Source organism: Peromyscus maniculatus, chromosome 2, assembly GCF_049852395.1.
Source record: "Peromyscus maniculatus bairdii isolate BWxNUB_F1_BW_parent chromosome 2, HU_Pman_BW_mat_3.1, whole genome shotgun sequence".
Lineage (NCBI taxonomy): Eukaryota > Metazoa > Chordata > Mammalia > Rodentia > Cricetidae > Peromyscus > Peromyscus maniculatus.
Genome location: NC_134853.1, coordinates 149,141,842 through 149,153,982, shown reverse-complemented (window position 1 = coordinate 149,153,982; position 12,141 = coordinate 149,141,842). Strand labels below are relative to the sequence as shown.

At 42.0% G+C, this 12,141-nt stretch overlaps 1 protein-coding gene across 50 annotated transcripts in view; it reads right to left on the bottom strand.

Annotated features, from left to right (window-relative positions):
• The window catches only part of Pum1 (pumilio RNA binding family member 1), a 127,303-nt gene that overhangs the window by 59,269 nt on the left and 55,893 nt on the right, over positions 1 to 12,141 (bottom strand). For 28 of the 50 annotated variants that reach the window (XM_076565235.1, XM_076565227.1, XM_042271957.2 and 25 more), the window contains exons 4-5: positions 10,303 to 10,411; positions 9,249 to 9,427 (exon numbers count right to left, since the gene is read on the bottom strand). The exons of 14 other annotated variants lie outside the window; for them this stretch is intronic. In XM_076565235.1, coding sequence (XP_076421350.1) covers positions 9,249 to 9,427; positions 10,303 to 10,411 — 288 coding nt within the window. The remainder of the gene's footprint in view (positions 1 to 9,248; positions 9,428 to 10,302; positions 10,412 to 12,141) is intronic. 8 more of the 50 variants (XM_076565233.1, XM_042271958.2, XM_076565206.1 and 5 more) reach the window with 1 other exon arrangement.

Below are 12,141 nucleotides of genomic sequence, written 5' to 3'. Positions count from 1 at the left end.
TCAACCCCCCCTTCTGTCCAAAGCCCAGTTAAAACTGTGTAACTCTCAACTTCTCGACTCTCAAATCTGTCTAGCATGACTCCTACAGGGATGGCATTAAGCCTGATTAAAAAAAAAAGTCATGACTTCCCACTACCCTATATAAACCCCTCCTTTACTTCTAAATATGAAATAATGTGGGCTGAAACCATTCTAACTCTATTAGTCTCTACTTGAAGTGGGGATATAAACCTTGCTAACTCGCGCTACCACCCCAGTTCCACCCTCGGTTGCACCAAATCTTAAACATTCTTGTATTTTGTTTGTCTGTTTGGTTTGGATCTGTGTTTGTTCGTTTGATTTTTGAGTCAGGTTCTTGCTGTCCCTTGCTAGCTTCGAACACAATAAATACAAAGCTCAGGTTGGCCTGCATTTTTGGCAACCCTCTTGCCTCAGCCTTCTAAATGCTGAGATTACAAGTGTGCACCAGATACCCAGCCCATTGACTTTTTAAAAAAGATGTTTCAAAATAAATTAAATCTTTCTTTTCAGAAACATACGCTTAAAATTCATATCTTCCATTACCTACATATTTCAATGCAAATTAGTTTTAATGATATAATTGGGGGAAATGTATACAAGAGAATTTACTTCTGAAATGTTCTACACTTTCAAACACCTACTGTGATGGATGGGGTACCAGATATATTCAGGTCCTGCCTTCTGAAGAAATGTAAATGTACCTCTTCTTACTAGCATCCAGCGTAAGTCTTAGATATAGGAGGGGGAAATGCTTTGATTTCCAAAAGGAAAGCAACTATTTGTGGACTTGACATGGTGGAGAGCTTTGCAGACCCTGACACTGCAGGGAACTAGTTAACTTTCACTTTTATAAAATGAGAGGAGCAATCTTGCTATTCCCACCACTGCTTTATGGAGTAAACAAGTACACGCTGCTCAAAATCAAGTTCCTGGTACAAGGCAAGCCGAGTGGACAAAAGACAAGCACTACTACATGAAACATCCGATCACCAGCTACACTCCAGTGGAACTTAATGGAGCACAGAGTAGCAGACAACTGTGAGCAGACTGAGAAAGGTGGCAGATTGCAAAGAGTTCAGAAGTCATTTGACCAGAAACTACAATGCAGGAGTCTGACAGTCTCAGACTGTAGGACACTATTTCAGAGCTCATTTTCCTTTTAAAGTCATTCTCTATTCAAATACACACAGAACAAGAAAGCCTTTGTGGATATGAAAACGGGAACACATGTGACTAGGACCCACAGCAGAGCCTCAAGTGGAATCAAGATAGTAAAGCACAACAGTGGCCACAGCGGGATGGGCCTTGAAGACTGCACCTCTAGGAACACGCAGCTTCACTGAAGGAGCACCCTGAGACCTCAATGCAAATATGGGAAGACAAGGCTCTGAAGGCCAAGAGCACCTGCACAATAACCAGAAACAGCAGCAACCTCCACAGTGCAGAGAAGTACAAAAGGAGAGTTTTCATTTTTATAGCTACAGCTATAAAGTTGAATACACTGTCTGGCAGAAGCTCAATAAATATGACCAAGAAGTGTTTTAGTGGTAAGGGTCAAAAGCTCCTATGAAACCAAAATGCCAAAATGAGAAACTTCATCTTGTCTTTATCATCATTAAAACAGTCTAGATGGTGACAGTATCATTGCAATGGCAAGAAGAAACCATTAATGTCAATGGTCAGTAAGTATCACACGAAGAATCTCTCTCTACAAGCCTATAAATCAAACCTGCAGCTCGAAGAGAAACCGTTCAGCTCTAATATCTCCCAAGGAGTTCAAAACCTTGTCCATAAAACTGCACAGGAACTAGGAGAAAGGAGCACTAGGAAGGCCGTCCTCCAGCAGCAAGATCCTGGTGGAGACTTATTCAGTGGCAGCTCACGTTTCAGCATCCTAACTCAGTCGCAACCTTCACAAGGGCTTCCTGCACACCTGCTCAGCCTATCTATTTCCTCACTGGCTTATACTGAAAACACAGCCAATAACAATTTCATAATTAATTTCACAGCCAAGGGCTATATTTTCAAAATATTCCCTGAGGTGGACTAGTTTGCACCAAACCTATAAAATCTATTCCTACAATTTGCTGCCTGACTTTCTCCCCCTATCAAAACATCAAATCTTTGGTAGAGTACTGGCAACTCTTTCTACTAGACAGTAAGGGACCTGATCGATGTTCCTACCTGATTTTCATGGTGTGTTTCCACTTATAGAAACTATGGAAAACATTTCAAATTTCAGCACTTGTGTATGTATAGATCCATTAAAAGCTAATTAAATAAACAATGACACACAACAAAAATACCTGGCGATCAAATCTGCCTTATGCCAAGATCAGATCAATGGCTACCTAAAGACAGTACTGGGTTCAAGATCATAAAAGACGTTTCTTCCGGCCAGGCGGCAGTGGCGCACACCTTTGATCCCAGCACTTGGGAGGCAGAGCCAGGCAGATCTCTGTGAATTTGAGGCCAGCCTGGTCTATATAATGAGTTCCAGGACTGCCAGGGTTCCAAAAAAAGACCTGTCTCAAAACAAACAAAGCCAGGCAGTGGTGGCACACACCTTTAATCCCAACACTCAGGAGGCAGAGCCACGTGGATCTCTGTGAGTACAAGGTCAGCTTGGTCGACAAAGCGAGCTCCAGGACAGGCACCAAAACTACACAGAGAACCCTGCCTCGAAAAAAGAAAAGAAGGGGAGGGGAGGGGGGAAGGGGAGAAGGGGGAAGGGGAGGGGAAAGGAGAAGAGGGGAGGGGAGGGGAGGGGAGGGGAGGAAGAGAAGAGAAGAGAAGAGAAGAGAAGAGAAGAGAAGAGAAGAGAAGAGAAGAGAAGAGAAGAGAAGAGAAGAGAAAAGAAAAGAAAAGGGAAGGAAATGCTTTTTTCCCACCAGGCAATAGTGGCGCATGCTTTTAATCCCAGCATTCGGGAGGCAGAGCCAGGCAGATCTTTGTGAATTCGAGGCCAGTCTGGTCTACAGAGCGAGTTCCAGGAAAGGCGCAAAGCTAAAGAGAGAAGAAACCCTGTCTGGAAAAATCACAAGTGAGAGGCTAGCTGGGTGGGAGAGTCAAATTTGTAATCCCAGCACAGAGGTGATAAAACAGGAGGATGACCATGAATACAGACGCACTGGGGCTCCACAGTGAGTTCCAGACCAGCCTGTGTGCTACTGGACACTGTCCTTTATTTAAAAATAAGAGGAAGAAAGAAAGGAAAGAAGGAAGAAAACAGCTTGTGAAGAGTCTAACACAGAAAAGTGGAGCTGGAAACATGGCTCAGCAGTAATGAGCACTAGCTGTTCTTGCAAAGGACCTGGGTTCAATTCCAGCACCTGCATGGCAGGTCAAAACAGTTCCCAGGAATTCGACACCCTCTTCTGGCCAACAGGTGTATTGCATGCATATGTTGTACAGATAAATGTGCAGGCAAATCACCCATATGCATAAAATTAAAATGGGGGGGGGAATTTAAAAAGGAGTATAAAAGTGTTAATTTTTGGCATCTTTGTGGTTTTTAATAATATATAAGGTGAGATATCTGCAGTTATGAGGTCTTTCAGAAAATATTGGCACAGGTGCACTCAATCTATTCTGTGTTCTCTATCTGCAACACATACTGGCCATAGGACTTTGGTCATTTAATCTGTGAGTCTTAGCTTTCTTATCTATAAAACAGGGATAATCTTGTTCAATAAATAGTTATGAACAGCAGTAAAATGTTTCGATGTTTAAGAATGTTATTTTATATACATGTAAAAATACAGCAGAGCAGATGCATATAACACTATATAGGATGCCAGAGTTGGAAACACTACCAAATACAAGCACGTAACTGATATGGTCCTCCCAGAGCAGTCATTTAAAAGTGGTTCTATAGTCCAGGTTGATGACCATAATCTCAAATTTTAAAGGTGCCTGGGGTCCACCCACACACATTCTGATTTAATGCTCCTAAAAGCTCTCTTAAGTACCAACACTTCAGAAACAATTAAGATTCAACAGAAAAAAAATTAAAAAACAAGGTAAGTTTGTGCTCTTGGTTTGTTTTGTCCTGTCACTTAGTACACAACAATGCTAATTAAAAAAAGAAAGAAAGAAGGAAACCCTATGAGCTGAATGAATGCAAAAATGCATGAATACATGACAAAACAAGTGAGCATCACTGGAATCGTTCTTAGCATGGGTTTCTTTAAAGTGATGCTAACCCTAAACAGTAATGCTCAAAAACAAACACTAGTAGTGTAGACAACACATGAGCATTCAGGCCCTATCAAATTCTCTACAGTGGGAACAAAGGGGTGCTGTGCTGAGATACAGCAGAACACCACAGTGGTGGAAGAACATCCCCCACTGCTAGCTACCACAGAGCCAGGAGACAAGCAGACATTGGTAAGAACCATGAAGCACAGCGGTGGCCTATGCACTGCCTGCTTAGCCTCCTCTGGAGAACTATAAAGGAGGATATTTCCAAACATCTCTCTTGTTCCCAAAGAACTCAGAAACAGAAATTCTCTCACTGTGGGGTTCTTAGAACAAAACTTCCCATGTGGAAGGTCCATTCCGTGAGATCAGAGACTCCTCCATCTGTACCAAATAAGCAGTAGTTTGTGCCTACTTGTAGAAGAACAAGATGGTGCTGACTAGACTAAGTCTTGTACATACTTATTTCCCCAAAAGACACCCCCAAGCTTTTTAATTAATTATTTATTTATTTAATGTGCATGGGTGGTTTGCCTGTATGTATGTCTGTGTGAGGGTGTTATATCTTCTGGAACTGGAGTTACAGAGAGTTGTGAGCTGTCATATGGATGCTGGGAATTGAACCTGGTCCCCTGGAAGAGCAGTTGGTGTTCTCAACCACTGAGCCATCTCTCCAGTTCCCAACAAAAATTTTTTAAATTAAAATTTTTCAAAGTACAATAGGTAGCACCTCTGATAGGAACAGACTTTCACTATCAGGAAAATAAGTCTGCAGCTGCTAACCTTGTGGAACAACTTGATGAGAACCCAACTCAAAAGCCAACACAGAGCAAAAGCCAAAGCAGGCGAAACTGAAATGAAAACAAAGCTTGAACCCAGGACCCCTACTTTGCCTCTGAACCTTATTTTCTGCATCTATCAATTAATGGTCCATAAGAGTTGTTCCAAGGATTAAATAAGGCAATCCTTAAAATTCTTCAAAAAAAAAAAAAATCAAATTCTTTCCCTAAAATTAGTACCAAAAAATGCAGCAACTATATTTCCTTGACTCTGAGACACTATCATGCTATGCACCACTGAAAAAGGACACGACAATGGTTTGAGTATGACATGGACCCATTTGAAATATGCACTGATTTCAGACAGAACAAGATGAAAAAAGTGCATTATGAAGGAAAACCTGCAGAGGCACCGTGGTCCTGACCACCCAATTCCTGCTGTGCAGAAAGGTGAGAGGAGCAGGCACCTGCTATGAAATGCAAGAGGAAAAAAGAAACCTTTCAGGCAAAAAAAAATGCTACATTTTATCAAAAATAGTTTGGTTTTGTCTGCTTTGTAAGTTTGACATTGTAGACTAAGCATGTGGTTTCAGTTGTGGAGCTAGTCAAAAACTCAAGGCGCTCTATCCTAATGATATAATCTTCCAAGGAGATTCTAACAGTGTCTCAGCTTTACAATACATGTGAATCATGGGTGTGGGGGTGGGGTGCAGCCACGTGACTCTTATTAAAAATGCAGGTATGGTGGCACATTCCTGAAAGCCTACCACTCAGGATACTGAGGCAGGAAGACTGTGAGCTTGAGGCCAGCCTGGGTTATGCAGTGACACCTTGTCCCCAAAACAACAAAAGCAGGTTTCAGTTCAGGAAGCCTAGGGTACAGCCTAGGATCCTAAGCCCATGGGTGATGCTAATATTATTGATGCACACTAACTAAATGTCAACATACTTTGTTACATTATTATTGAGATTTCCTTGAATGCTAATTATGCCTGTAATACAGATGAAGAATTCGTTGAGACTCAAAGCCCTGGTTTCTATATGTAATACAATATCCCAAGTTTCACAAAATCAATTATAGTAAAAAGCTAAATTGTTGTGACCCAGATGAAAAGCTCCAAGAAGGCATTCTCCAGGTTAGAAAGCAGGAGCCTGACACACACTGTGAGGAGCCTCCAACATCTCTGCAGTTCATCTGAGTAGATGTCACTAACCCAATGTGTGCACAGTAGGTAGTACTCTGTTCTTAATAACTAGACTTCAACTCCTTGAAGAAAATAAGGAAACCAACAACAGAGTCCTTAGATAGGCAATGTCACCCATAGGCTTTCAAAATGAGTCACTCTGTGATTTCATAACTACTTTTGAATCCAGGAAATAGGGAGAGAAATAACGTATTTCAGGAACAAATAAAATAAAAGCTAAAAAGGACTAAGATTTGACTCATGGATTCAAGTTTTTCTCATGATTCCAAAATCTGCAACCCTAAAAGCTGGGGACACACATGCTGCGTGCTAGCTAGCATCCACAGTAAATGAGAGAACAATGCAGTTGTCAGAGTCTTCTGCTGAATCTCAAAGTAAGTTTGGGAGTTTGTTTGCAGCAGGTTCTGGCTGGCCTGGAATTCACTATGTAGACCAGGCTGGCCTCAAACTCACAGGATCCTTTGGCTTCTCTCTGGTATGCACCACCATGCCCTGCCTCCTAAAAGTGCTCCTTATCTCAGAAACAAAAACTACTAAATTTAGAGGATTTGCAGCACCAAAATCAACTCAAGAAGCACAGGGAAGGGAAGGCAAAGAGCTAAATTCTTTCATGCAAGCTGTGATGAGGAAATCTCATGAAAATAAAAAACTACTGCACAGTTAAGAATGCTCTCCTTGTGGGCCACCTTCTCTGGAAAAGTTAACCTCTTGACTGCCAGCTGTCATATCTGAGAAGTCCTTCTATGTACTTGCTGTGAGTTCTATATACTCACTATGCCACAAATGATGCTGGCCACTTAGCTAGTGCTAAACCAAACCCCCCAGCTGCTCGGACTAGGAGGGAGATGTTCTGTAGACAATTCCCCTAGATACAGATGGCCTACTGTCCTTGCTCAAGACTTTTGTTTTGAAGAAAGAATGGGACACCAACCTTTTTCAAGATGTCGGATGCATATCATGAGAACTAGAGAGTGAGTGATTCAGGTGTCATCCTAACCAACAGCAGAGTAAACCTGGGTTAGAGAAAGCATCAGCAGAAGCAACACCAATGCTGACCAGGCATTCTCTGGTCAGCAGGCCTTCATCTGCCAGAAGATGGCACCTGCTAACACCCTTGATAGTCATCAGTCTTCCTCTATCAAGCTACAGATGGCACAGAAGGCAAAATATTGGATAACATTTTATTCCCCACAGCCATCCTCTTAAGAAAGGAGAACACAGACTTGCAGACTTACTACATCTTGGATGTATGTCTCAGAAGCTTAGAGAAGTATCTGACTGCTAAGAGTCCTATCTCCTGTGGACATTGTTTTCAGTTGGAGGTGGGGCAGTTATCAGATCTCATCCAGTCACAGTAACTATGAAAGAGATAAAAATCACCAATTTCCCAAAACCCTACTTGACAATCCAAAGGCAGGGGCTTTATCATAAAAACTGCCTTAAAAATGATTCCATTAGTAATAATTATGCCACTGTTTAATCTTTTCAATTCAATTTTCCTCCCTCCTACAAACTTCACAGCAATCCAGGTTGTGAGCCTGTGGCTAATGTTCACAGACCAGAAACTGGTCAGAAAATTCAAAGCCATTGTTCTCCAGGCTGCTGGTGACCACACCAACATCACCAGTGCGCCACACCCACCCCTCTACAGTAAGAAACTCAAAGCAGCAGGCAGTGTTTAGAAGGCAGCGACTTTCTCAAAGAAACCTTAGAGGTGAAGGTGTGGAGGAAGTGAAGTGGGCAAGAGTGAATACAGAGTCCCAGTCTTCTCTTGGGAAGATAGGCAAATGAGCATTTGGCTTGATCTCACTTCTCATACCCAAAGTGTAAATCTTGTTCTGCCCCAAGGATTCCCTTAAGAATAAACACAGAAGCAGTTCCCTATCAGATTTATAAGTCACTATGTCTGGACCAAATCAAAAGATCCAGAAGCATTCAGGTCAGTTTGAAAAGGCTAGCACTCAAGAATGTACTTGGCATACAGAACAGGCTACCAAATACTACTGCTACTCTGGCGTGTTAAGAGACAGAAGGGAAATAGGACCAGCACAGAAAAGTACTAGATAACAAATGAAACATATAAATAAATATGCATATGGATGAAACCAAAATTATGATGACTGGGGATGGGGGGAAGTATCTCAAACATCTGCCACCAGGTAGTATTAGGCCACAATAACTTTCCAAGAAAAGGCTGAAAAAGAACAGAACAAAGCAAGTTAGGACGTAAAGAAGGCAGTCAAGGCAGATTCAGGAGTCTCTAGTGGTTCCCTGAGCTGCAACACATATAACACCAGCCAGAGTACAAACTGAGGGAAAAAAAACCTCAAGTCCATCTCTTTTTTAAGATTCTTTGATCTATAAAGCTAATGATATAGACAATGTGCTTTGAGAAAGCAATCACAAAGCTTCAGAAAGAACGCTACGATTTAACAGGAAGCGGCAAGAAGCACATGCTGCTGTGGCTGCCATTCAGCCAGGGTAAGTGAGATCAGTGGCAATGAATTAAAAAAAAAACAAAAACACACACAAAACAAATCAAAGAAACTTCAAACTCCCCCCCCAATAGGATAGGCACAGAAAACAAAGCTGCTCAAGATAGACCACCATAAAATTAAAATCTAGCCTGCAGAACAAGAATGACCACACGTGCCTTGTTCTTTTTAAGGTTCTTGGGTAGTGGCCAATCATTCCTCTCAGACAAGTACCTCCTACTGACACCCAACTTCGACTCTCTTTGTAAAGAAAGTCCTGCTCTCTTATGCTTTTGGTTGTAATGAAGAATGTTTTCTCGTAGATTAATTAACTGAGACATTGCTTTTATCACGTATCTCACCTAACAATGTGCCCCATCCCTGGGGGGGAGAAACGAGACTTTTCCATTTTTGAAGTGTAGTTGACTTCTCTGCTATGCTTGCTGAGCTCTGTGCTACAATGGAAGTGTTTTAAACACCCTGTAATGAAGGCTCTGAGTACCTAGGCACATTGTTCTTTGAGGGAAGGGGAAGAAAGAGATAGGAACAAGTTCCTCAAGCCAACTTACAAATCCTCCTTTTCTTAGACAGGAATCGCCCGGGGATGAGCTCAACACATACTCCACCATGCTAACGCCTAGTCCCCCACTCTCCGATCGTGGGGACAGTACAGAATTGACCTCACTGTTCACATGGAAACTCTGACCAGGTCTTCTCTGCACCATGATTGGCTGGGAAACTGAATGATCTACAAAAAAGATACACAAGTATGACACAGTGCAGCCAGAGGCCCAAACAAATTATGAGTGATGTCTCGTGGATAAAGCAATGTCTGGAAATCAGGAGACCCACCACGGTCGGCTGAGCCAAGGTTTCCTCTTGGGTCTTTCAATAAGCACTGAAATTCTACATAAGCTAAGGACACAGAATACACCCCTCCTCTATGTAGGATAACAGAGGAGTACAGCAGTTCACATAGCTAGGTAGATAAGCCAATGTTCACCTCTTTGAAGTTGCAGGATTTCTTTAATATTGTTTACTGGCAACAGCAAATCTTTCTGAGGACTCCATTGTAAATGGTCCCGAACACAGCTTGTCCAGTGCTGGGTTTTCTATCTACCCTCCCTAGAAGCTGTGGCTTCTATCTACCGTTGCTATTTCTGCTCTCCCCAGCCCTCTTCAGGGGAAGTCTATCACAAGAATGTCTGTGCCTGGTGATTTCATTTGGCCCCACGCACATTTAAAGATTACTAGCCCATATATGGCACAGAACGTCAATGGGGAAAAAAAGAATCATGAAGTTCAAAGTACAGGCTTGGATTTTCCAATTCCAGGCAAGCTGACAGCAGCACAAAGTGAAAACTCAGAGCTAAAATTATGATCATTTCAAATGAGTCCATTCTTCTGTGACTAGTGCTTCAGAAAATATTGAAGATTTGATTGTGTTAATTATTTTTAATATATTACATCATCTAAGCTACTTAGTGGCAATTATACTACTGGACAGGACATTTGCTTGGAGTGCTTCTTGCCACTGATGTGAAATTCATGACTTGCCAAGTGCTGAGGAAGGGAGCTCTAAGACAGGCATAAATCACAGTAGAGACGCTAGAGCTAGATTACCTGATGTTCCCCAGGCACTGTCTCGCCATTGATCACCCAGGAATATTCCTTTTGGTCCATCTTTGCTGGATTCATCTGTTTCCCAAAACTTTTTACCTGGCAAGAGCTGCTGCAAATTAAAAATAATAGATGCTTTTAAAGAATTCATAAAGAATGAAAGTACAGCAGTCAACACTTTCTTTAGACAAGGGTATTGAAGATGCTCATGGGCCCTTTAGATCTCAATCAAAGTGTTTTGGCTACACAGCTGTGATCAGAGCACTATTCTTATTTGATAAAAGACACAGAAAGGCCTAAAGCAAGGGGACACTAATCATAAATATCTAGAATCATTCATTTAGTCTAGGTGAAGATTTCTGAGGAGGAGGTAAAGGTACAAACATTGCCTTACTAGCTAACTGCTTGCTAAGAGGGCTCTAACTGCAAAAGAATGTGTCTGCAGCTGTTACCATACATACTGTCTGCACATGCACTGCCTGACCATACAAAGTTACTCCAGCCAGAGGCCGAACCCAGCTTTGAATCCCAGTTATGGAATGCTAGAAACAACTTCTATTAACCAACAACTTTCCTACCACATCCACCTGTTCTAAGATTTTAGAAAAAGAGAAAAGCCATTCATCTACTTCTAGAAGGGAAAACCAATTTCTTAACCTCTGTTAGGTTTAATACAAGCTTGATATTGCCATTAAAGTGACTTCAATCAAAGAAACAGTGGTCACAGTTACAAAGGAACATTCCTTAAGACTGCCAATCATTCTTGGTCTGGTCATTAGCTTTACTAATAAACTCTTACTTCCTCTAATTATGTTTTCTTTTCAACGGCTATTCCTCAAACAGGATACCAAGAAGCTTGAGATAAAATGTAATCACTATTTCTGAGCATAAGAAGGCATACCTGAAGAGCTGACCTAGGCAATGTCAGAAATGGAATGCTGACTTTCAGTAATAAAGCACCAGAAAGCCCAAGAGTTCCGCTCTCCTCCTGGACAGGTTGAACTTTCCAACTTATTAACTACATCTGAGCATAATACAGAAAACAAAGTTGGGGCAGTGGTGGTGCACACCTTTAATCCCAGCACTTGGGAGGCAAAGCTAGGCAGATCTCTGTGAGTTCGAGGCCAGCCTGGGCTACAGAGTGAGTTCCAGGAAAGGCGCAAAGCTACACAGAGAAACCCTGTGGGGGGGGGGGGGGGGGGGGCGGGGGGGCACGGACGAAGTTTTCCACAAAAACGAATCCCAGCTTTTCCAGCCTGGCTTCTGCTTTCTCAGTAAATTGTTAACACACTGTAAACAAATTCCATCAAACTATTGCACAGGCATAGGCCACTACACGAACCCAAGCAGTCTACTACCTTTTTCAAACAGAAAAGAACCCTACCTAACAAAAGACTTCCAGTCTGGCATTTAATTGTCCAAATGCTAGGCAGTCTCAAAGACAGACAGTTAAATCACAAACATCAGTCAATCCTTCATCGGTGCTTTTGGGGTCTGTTAACTAGGGTTGCTTGGGAGAGAAAGAGGGAAAAGAAGAGGGAGGAAACAGGTTTCCAAATAAGCTAAGCAGGAGTCAGGAATCCCTGCTGAGTAAGTCTGATGTGCCCTGGGAACTACCATTAAACTGCCCTTGGCCTTCTCCTCTCTTTTTGATGCCAAACCTGTTTTTCAGAGGCTGTGCCAATCAAAAATAACAGCAAGTACCAACAGCTTCTTGGGAAACATATTCAGTAGCATCAGACATCAGCAAAATCATGGTCAAATTCCAGAAGAGATACTGAAAATTATTAACTCTATAGGGACAATTAAAAGAATTCCTGCTTTCACGTTCTATTTATTTCT